At 40.5% G+C, this 8422-nt stretch overlaps 2 protein-coding genes across 2 annotated transcripts; one reads left to right on the forward strand and one right to left on the reverse strand.

The window, feature by feature from the left end:
• Positions 1–375: 375 nt before the first annotated feature.
• On the reverse strand, positions 376–4313 carry LOC148326026 (transcription factor BTF3 homolog 4-like). Its single transcript, XM_088310348.1, has 6 exons — positions 4056–4313; positions 3616–3678; positions 1935–2048; positions 1454–1655; positions 827–886; positions 376–735 (listed from the first exon to the last, which is right to left on the reverse strand). The coding sequence occupies exons 2-6, from the start codon at positions 3667–3669 to the stop codon at positions 689–691; spliced, it is 477 nt and encodes a 158-aa protein (XP_088166474.1). The 5' UTR covers positions 3670–3678; positions 4056–4313; the 3' UTR covers positions 376–688.
• A 293-nt stretch (positions 4314–4606) lies between these two features.
• On the forward strand, positions 4607–8383 carry txndc12 (thioredoxin domain containing 12 (endoplasmic reticulum)). Its single transcript, XM_088310972.1, has 7 exons — positions 4607–4810; positions 5546–5606; positions 6395–6447; positions 6528–6601; positions 6675–6744; positions 6824–6907; positions 7821–8383. Exons 1-7 carry the CDS (start codon positions 4711–4713, stop codon positions 7898–7900), a joined length of 522 nt encoding a protein of 173 aa, XP_088167098.1. The 5' UTR covers positions 4607–4710; the 3' UTR covers positions 7901–8383.
• Positions 8384–8422: the final 39 nt, after the last annotated feature.

The following is an 8422-nucleotide window of genomic DNA, read 5'->3' on the forward strand; positions in this document are numbered from 1 at the left end:
TTAGCGTATTCTTTGGTGTCCATGACAGTTAAGTGCTTGAATGTTACGTAATATCAGTTCAGCTAGTAGCTTTTGCGTAGGTTTACTTTGTTTTCTTATACCACGGTTAATTTAAGATTATCTGATAGTTAATATTACTCAGAACTTTCACAACTCGTTTTGGTTCAATTTATTACCCCTCAAACGTATGACGGTGAACGTTTAATTTGAATTGAAAATGATTGTAATTGTGTTTTTGGTGGTTTTATTATATAGAGGTCAACTTATTTCCATACTAAAAAATGTCGAAAAGATAAATACATGAGTTGGACGAAGCAGCCTACTGATTTAGTTAGTTTCTTTCCCCTGTGAAATAAAAAGCAGACACCAGCAATATTCACCAAAAAAAAAGTTTTATTAAATCATTTCTAGCCACTATATGTAAAATGAATTTTTTATTGTCATCCTTTCATAAAGCATCTCTTAAATATGAGCCACATAGAAAGCGCCGATTTAAAGCCGATTGAGTCCTTTGGGTGCCGACTGGGTCGTCCACAATCAAAAGGTGTTATGTAAAGATCTTTTTTTTTTCCACAATGATGAGGATGCACTGCACCGTGAACAACCGTCTCCCCGCACGAGGAAAGCCTCTAAGTGAGCGAGCGTGCGACAGACTAAAAAAAGAAAACGGTTGGCGGCGAGCAAGGGATCAGTTGGCTTCGTTCTTTGAGGCTTCATCAAAGTTCTCCACGAGATCTGCCAGACAAAAAAACAAAACAAAACAGAGTGTTCTTGATCGGGAGCAATTAAAAGGAACAGTCAAGAGTCTCCCGGGACTGAAGCTTACCTGGGACGGCGTCGTCGTCCTCTTCTGCGATTTCCTCTTTCACGGCTTTCATGTCCATCGCTGCAACACAAATGAGATGTCACACATTAACAAAGTGGATTTCCTCAAATAAATAGTGGCTCCGCTTTTTTGTCTGACCGAGCAGGAGAAGTAAGAAAGGCTGGGCGAATTGAGGCTGATTTAATGCAAAGACATTAATATTCAAGCATAAATTAATATTTTGTTGTCTTATCTTTTTTTCAAGCACTTTGGGGTTTTGAGAAATAGTTTTTTTTTTTTTTTAAAGTTTGACCTATAAAAGCAAAAACAATACAATTTTTACCCATTATATAATAATAATAATATTACTGTTCTCATTAGCAAAACCTGATGGGTGCGAGAGAGGAAAAAAAACAAGGGCAGATTCGGAATCAGCGTCCCAAAAAAAATCCAGAAAAATTGACTTGCATTTCTTATTAAAGAAAATGTAGAAAAAATGACCAGTCTTATTTATATTTTCCATGACTCCATGTGGGAAGAACACGGAGCAATGTATTCTGAAACGTTCTAAATGAATTGCGGCTCAAATTTAATCCAGAATATTCCTGGCACGATTGTTTGTGTGCAGCTGCGTTTGTTTCTACACACTTTGCCGTGGGAACTGCTCAGCCAGCTTGCGCAGGCTGCTGAGGCTGTCGGCGCCCAGCTGGCTGAGGATGCCGGGCAGCATCTCGGTCAGCTGCTTGGTCTCGGCGTGGCCCGTGATGGCGAACGTGTTGGCCGACAGCGACGCCTGCACTTTAGGGTTGTTGAAGTGGATCACTGTGCCGTCGTCTTTGATCATGTTCACCTGTGGAACACACTCAGATATGAATGGGAATGGGGAACACATGGTAAAAAGAAAAGGGCCAATAAATTAAAAATCACGCTCCTAATTATTTTGCATATGTACAGTGTTCAAGACCTATGAAATGCAATTTCCGCCAGCTGTGCATCTAATAACATTTCAGGCATGCTGAGGGCCCCCAGAAGGCCATTCATCCATTCCCAAGACGACCCGAATGACACCGCGATGAGGCTGGTGTATGGATATTATAGAATGAAAACTAAAATACTCCAGAGGCTTCACCTCCTCAATGCCGGCGATGTTGTTCACGGAGAGCTTCTTCAGAGAGCCTTGGAGCTTTTTGTCGTCAGCCGTCGCCGTTTTGTGGACCACCTTTTTCTTCCTGCGAGCCGTCCCCTGAGAAAAGAACAGAACATAAGTGAGCTACGCACATACCAATCATCGGAAAGAATTTGAGCATTTGACCTCGCTTCAAATCGAAGTCAGCAAAGGACCAATTGTCCGCTGTCTCAAGATTATGCTGAACTACAAACCCATGGTGCGGGGTGTGTTAAGAGGGATTTTTAAACCCTGATTTGCTTGGAAAAACGGTGGTTGCTGATGCAGATTATGTGAAATTTAGCAGGAAATTAGAACAAAAATTAATCACTCCAACAATACTTAATCATAATGTTTTTTCTCTAAAACAGCAGTTTTTCATAATCATAACAATATAAAAATAATAATTATGATGATAATAATACATTTGATAATATTTGCGAATTCAGGGTTCAGCTCAGCAACAGTTGCTTTTTTTTCTTCTCTGAAACGTCATGGCGACGCCTGGTAGAATCTGTATTGTGCAAGCTTTCATACGCCACACTTAAATATGAAGTCAAAGTTCCCTTGGGCTCACTTTACCTACCAGAAACCAAACCAGAAACAGGTGAGCCGCGACACTCAAGAATATGGGGCTTAGAGTATTGTTAAATAGTCTGTCTAATTGTGTTGCCTTTACATTTGTGTTCTAATATACAAGTCGTATAACATAACTACCACAACATCAATGCTGGTTTCATTAATCCATTTATTAAGTTTTGCATTGTGTGCATTAAGCTAGTGAACGTCTGTATGTTAATTCACAGCGTGTAATTATATTTGGTTTTGTGGGAAACATTAACTAAGCTAGACTGTTGCTTATATCTTAAAGCCTAAATTATTGCTCAACTGATGGTTCGAGTCTCTATCACTCGCAAGTCGGGGTACCACACAAGGCAATTAAAATAATTTTACATGGGGATGGGGCGTGATGGGGTTAATATTATTCAAGACGGGTCTTCGTACCTAACCTCCTCGACTATCGAGGAATCTCTGTACACCACTTTAGACACTGTGTCATCGTATTTCAATGCATTAGTATATTAGCTACACAGTGCTACATTACACGATCTGGCTTTAAATTTCACATCACAATGACTGCAGAAGCGCCGGTCCGCAATGTTTTCCATAAATTCAAATGGGCACAACCGGAAAACTCAAATTATAACTACCATGCTAACTTGTATGTATTGTAAGTCACATTTGATTGTGTTCAACTTCAAACCATGCATTTGTCAGGGCATAAAGCAAACAGCCAAGGGGTTGGAATGAGGCCAACAGCTGGAGGCCCGGACCTCCCTCTCTCCATCTACCCATAAAGAGAACGCTGATGTCAGGAGGTTTACAACCAGGGGTGGGAAACCTACGTCCCGTGGCCCACACATACATCAGAACATGTAATACAGGTCCACATGTGAATCTAAAGTAAAACGTCAAAGAAATAGATATTAAAAAGCCCAACAAACATCCTACCCACATTACAGCTCTATTGAGCAATACTTTGTGTAAAATGGCCACACCCAACTTTCACAATTCTTAAAGTTGCGTTTCATCAAACCTGACGTTTTAACTATAGGACAAACATAAAATTAATAAGCGAGCATACCTTTCCACCTATCCGGACTTGTGCCTGGAGTTTGGCGAGCTTCTCTTGATTCATAGTGCTTTTCTGTGTGAGGGGAAAAAATGAGTAACATAAACCACATTTCTGGCTGCACAAAATGGACATTGACTCATTAATGATCCAACGTGCTGTTTCAGAATACCCTCAAACACAACAAAACAAAAGTACCAGCGTCGATCGTTTTAAAACAATAGGATTATAATTAATTTTACAATTTGTCCGGCAAGGTTTCAATGGCGACATTATTAAGCAGGTGTTACATGTTGTACACATTGTTCGAAGGCTCCAGCGGCTAATAATAGCCTAGCGCGAGGCTAACTACAAGACATTGCAGGTTCGCCATATAACGACGAGATTTAGGTCATTTTAACTCCACAGAGACGTATTGTCGGGTTGAAAATTATACAATTCGAAGGGGTTACCTTTGAAAAAGACGAAACACTTGGTACTTAGCTGCTGCCGCCGCTGTTGCTACTCGTGAGGCTAGCGGAGAGCAACGCTGTTCGTTAACGACAAGAAAGTAGCACCGCACTTCCGATTGTGCTTTCGAAATAAGCGTCAGAATGTTTTTAATCGTCGTTTATGTGAAGAAAATCTATATACAATTGAATAATATCCTTTAATACTATGTTTTAATCGGACGGAAAGCGTTAAACCCCACAATTGTCTCGTTTTTATTTTTTCACGCGACGCAAAAATAACCCTTGTATTCACTTCTGGTTAAGTGACAGCATTTTGTTGTGTAACTTGACAACACGGAGCTGCGCACCGGAACACGCGGTCGGGTAAAAGTCACGTGACCCCAACCTAAGACAAATAAAAGTAAAATATTAAATATTGTTGTATGCAGTAGCTGTCTTTATACGATTAATTTATCTTACAAATGTAATAATTGTATTATATTTTCATATTACATTGGTAATTATTCAAAGGAAATGAAATCACAGTAAGCGGAAGAAGTGGTCACCTTTTTATTGTGAAACCGAACGGTCGGACATCCGTATTTACTCGCGCCGCTACTGTCGTTGCTTGTTTGTCGACCAAGGCCAGTTTTATATACTTTAACATAAAAACGACATGCAGTCATTTTTATCTCACTCCATGTTGTTTACAGCTTTATCCGCTTTGCTGTCTTTGTCGTGCTTTCAATATGTCGTCGAGGCGTCGAGCGGCAAAGGTGAGTATTGAAGTTAACACCGAGCTTGTTAACTAGCTTGTCCGCCACATTCTAATACTGTAATGTAAAAATATCGAATTCATTCAGAAGATCCTGGCGACTACTAAGTTTCAGAAATTTCGCGTTGCCATGCAAATTACCCCTTGAAACGAATGGAGGCATTTTGCAAATGTAGCACTAATCATTTCAGTGTATTTGTTATTTCGTGGTGTGACTGTGTATGGCGGACATTGAAATCTATGATTTCCTGATCACTGTCTAAATATTTCACAACATTCCAGAAATATTGGCAACTTGTTTGCCAAAGGTCCCGTCACATACCATATCTTCATAGCATTTGCATACCAAGCGCACGCAAACCGGTTTTAACACATTTTCTTTGATCAAAACTTATACAAAAAGTTGGTAAGAGCTTAGTGAAAATCGGTAAATGCACAGTTAGTTATGACAAGTGTGTGATGTCAAGTTACACTCTTCTTTTTGTTTGTCTTTTGTATGTTGTAATGACTTTCAGTTTGTCTTTTGCACGTTATTATGACTTTCGGCTTGTCCCGCAGGGGTCGCCAACACGCCACAACGAGTCTCATAATTTGTTGGGCACAGTTTTTGCACCAGATGTCCCTGCAGACTATATATATATATTTTTTTTTTTTTACCTGTGCTTGGTAGTGGGTCACTAATTGGGAATCCAACAGTGTGAAAGCAACTGCCTTTAAGTGACTCTCATCTTTGCAGGTTTTGGTGACAACATCAGCTGGAGGACACTGGAAGATGGCAAGAACGAGGCGGCAGCCAGGTGAGTTGGTTTGGATTATTGTTTTTTATTTTTTAGTAACAGCCCGTTGACTTTAAATTTGTCGTTAATTTGATCCCACTTGAAACGCGAAGCATAAAGTTGACAATTTTGATCATAGTAGTAATTCGGCCATACAGACGGTTGACTTTTTATACACTGCAATGACGTGGTGTTATCTTCATAGACGTCACCATGAAATGAGGCAATGGAAAAGCGTCGCCTCATTTCCCCCCAAATATTTCTACCTCCTTCCGCATTGCTCCTCTGTCGATATGAAATGATAATAAGATGGTGGCCCGTATTTACTGCAGGAAAACCTGCCGGGTGACGTTGTGCTTTGTGCGCATGTATATCACATCACTGAACCGTTGCATTCACAATAATAGTTGCATTTGTTTTTCCAATGTGAACAAGTACATACAAAGATAAGATTTAACAAAAATTCCGAACTGGACATCACATTCTCCGGTGTTAACATAGTCAGTGTTGCCAACTTGTCATGGGCGGAGACACTGTGTGGGGGCAGTAATATGTTAATTACTGCAGGCACATTTTTAGGATTGACTTGGTTGTTTCATTTCGGATTTGATTGATGGGCAGGCAATCCAGACACACATTTGTATAAAGCCAAAATGTCACAAAAAAAATTTCACGCGTCCCCTTTTATTTTTAATTTTTTTTTAAAGTCTAGCATCACTTAAATTAATTTAAAATGTGACTAAGGACATTGTAGTTTCATTTCCATTAATCACTGAGTTTGATGTTGTGGTGCATTTGTGTGATGCCAGCGGTCTGCCCCTCATGGTCATCATCCACAAGACCTGGTGCGGAGCCTGCAAAGGTAAACGGCGTATGGTACTGATCCATTACACGTGCAATGCTGTAGCTATAGGCTAACCGTCTCGTTTTGGCTCTTTCCAGCACTTAAGCCTAAATTCGCAGAGTCCAAGGAGATCTCAGAACTCGCCCACAACTTTGTGATGGTCAACCTTGAAGTAAGGAATCTATCAGTAAATATTCCACGGGTGGGAATTGGTCGCCAAACTCACACTTGTTTGTTCGCAAAAGGATGAGGAGGAGCCGAAGGACGTGGCCTTCAGTCCCGACGGAGGCTACATTCCCCGCATCCTTTTCCTCGGTAGTCCATTGGCGTCCATAATGTTCCAAGCGTGTTTATTGACAATAGATCAATAAATAAGGATTCAATGTTCTTGCAGATTCCACTGGCAAAGTACACCCTGAAATCACCAACAAAATCGGGAATCCCAACTACAAGTACTTTTACAGCAGCGCAGAACAAGGTAACGAAATAAACTTGATCAAAGTCCATTTGGCTGATGTCTAAGCTTCTATTTACAGCATACAGCATTGTTTCCCACTCTTTGAGCCAAGGCTCATATTTTACATTAGAAGAATCTCAAGACACGCCACCATATTAAAAATGTCACAACAAATTCTGAAATAATGATCTTGTCCAAATTTACTCACAAATGTAATTACTGTGCCAAGTTTGGGCCCATTTAGTTCAGTTAGCAGTGTTCAATATGCTCTACTTGGTCTGCAGATTTTAAATATTTACTCTTCCTATCGCAATTGTTGCAGCAGAGAACTGGTAGCGCTTGTCCAGGTTCACAACTAAGTCACAGATTTTGTTGCTTTTATGGACAAAAATGTTTCGTAATTGTGACTACAGAAATCCTTTGCCACATGGCGCTTCACTTTTCACGGCCTCAGTGTCTCGCATCTTTTTTGGACACTCTTGAGTTGCCCCTAAGGGTGATTGTGAACGCCGATGGTTGTTCCGATCCCAGTTTTGCGCAAAAAACGAATGATTACTGTATTATTTAATTAGCGCAGGTTAGTGATGGACTGCGGCACAATCCGATTTGCATTCAAATTAGGATTACGTCTCCATCATAGGAAGTGCACTAAATCATAAACCCGTGGTACATACTGTGTAGTATGCCTGCTGTGACGCTCGTTGTGCATATTATTGGCGGACGAGCCTGGGTATCAGCACACATTTGTGCAATGCAGTTCTGCTTACCTGTTGGCTTCGAAGCGATAGCAGGGCGTTGCAACCGTTTGCGATGTGTTTCTGCGTGATATTGTTTTACACAGTGTCGTCCAGCCACCAGACTCGGTCCTTCGAGGGAAATTAATCTGTAAATTAATCCCATTGTTACCTCATAATTTCTTATTCTGTGTTCGTAGTGGTGTCGGGAATGAAGGAGGCACAGGAGAAGCTGACTGGCAGCTCCTTCATAAGCACCCACAGCGAAGTTGAGCTGTGAGGAGGAGCGCAGCCGGGCTGCAAGGGCTACGTCACCTCATACAGACGATCAAATTGTTACTAACACTACTTTTCACAGCAATCTGTACTGTCATGGATGTCAAGTCAATCAAGTGCCAAATTGACACATAACTTTCCAGGGGTTCCCACACTGAGACTTGAAAACGGGTCAGCGGTAAATTTTTAGAAAGTTGCCAATTTTCAAAACGCAGTGAGCTTTTTTAAAACTTTAATGAAGTCGGCACATAATCACATTTGTTGCTATGAATAGAATTTTTATCATTATTGTATGGTATATGTTGGGGAACCATATTGTGGACTACATGCAAAAAGTCCAAATGCCACGACTGCTTATACCTGCTAACTTTGAAAACACCTCATGCTTCCAAAGATGTGAATTTATTTTGCACGTTCTTTTTTCTCCTGTTATTTTTTTGCCTTTCATTTTATATCCAGTATACAAATAAAGGTTTGTTGTAGTGAACGTTGTGCACGTGCTAATTGTTTCGTCACTCAAGTACAC

Source organism: Idiotropiscis lumnitzeri, chromosome 12, assembly GCF_059441095.1.
Source record: "Idiotropiscis lumnitzeri isolate Australia: NSW breed Sydney's pygmy pipehorse chromosome 12, RoL_Ilum_1.0, whole genome shotgun sequence".
In the NCBI taxonomy this organism is placed as follows: domain Eukaryota; kingdom Metazoa; phylum Chordata; class Actinopteri; order Syngnathiformes; family Syngnathidae; genus Idiotropiscis; species Idiotropiscis lumnitzeri.

Bases quoted from the DNA above. Each gene is read 5' to 3' on its own strand.
- LOC148326026 (XM_088310348.1), bottom strand. From the start codon at position 3,669: ATGAATCAAGAGAAGCTCGCCAAACTCCAGGCACAAGTCCGGATAGGT. The intron at 1,656-1,934 runs GTGAAGCCTCTG...TGTGTTCCACAG, and splicing joins ACATCGCCGGCATTGAGGAG to GTGAACATGATCAAAGACGA. The intron at 736-826 runs GTAAGCTTCAGT...TTTGTCTGGCAG, and splicing joins GGACGACGACGCCGTCCCAG to ATCTCGTGGAGAACTTTGAT.
- txndc12 (XM_088310972.1), top strand. From the start codon at position 4,711: ATGCAGTCATTTTTATCTCACTCCATGTTGTTTACAGCTTTATCCGCT. The intron at 4,811-5,545 runs GTGAGTATTGAA...TCATCTTTGCAG, and splicing joins CGAGGCGTCGAGCGGCAAAG to GTTTTGGTGACAACATCAGC. The intron at 6,745-6,823 runs GTAGTCCATTGG...ATGTTCTTGCAG, and splicing joins TCCCCGCATCCTTTTCCTCG to ATTCCACTGGCAAAGTACAC.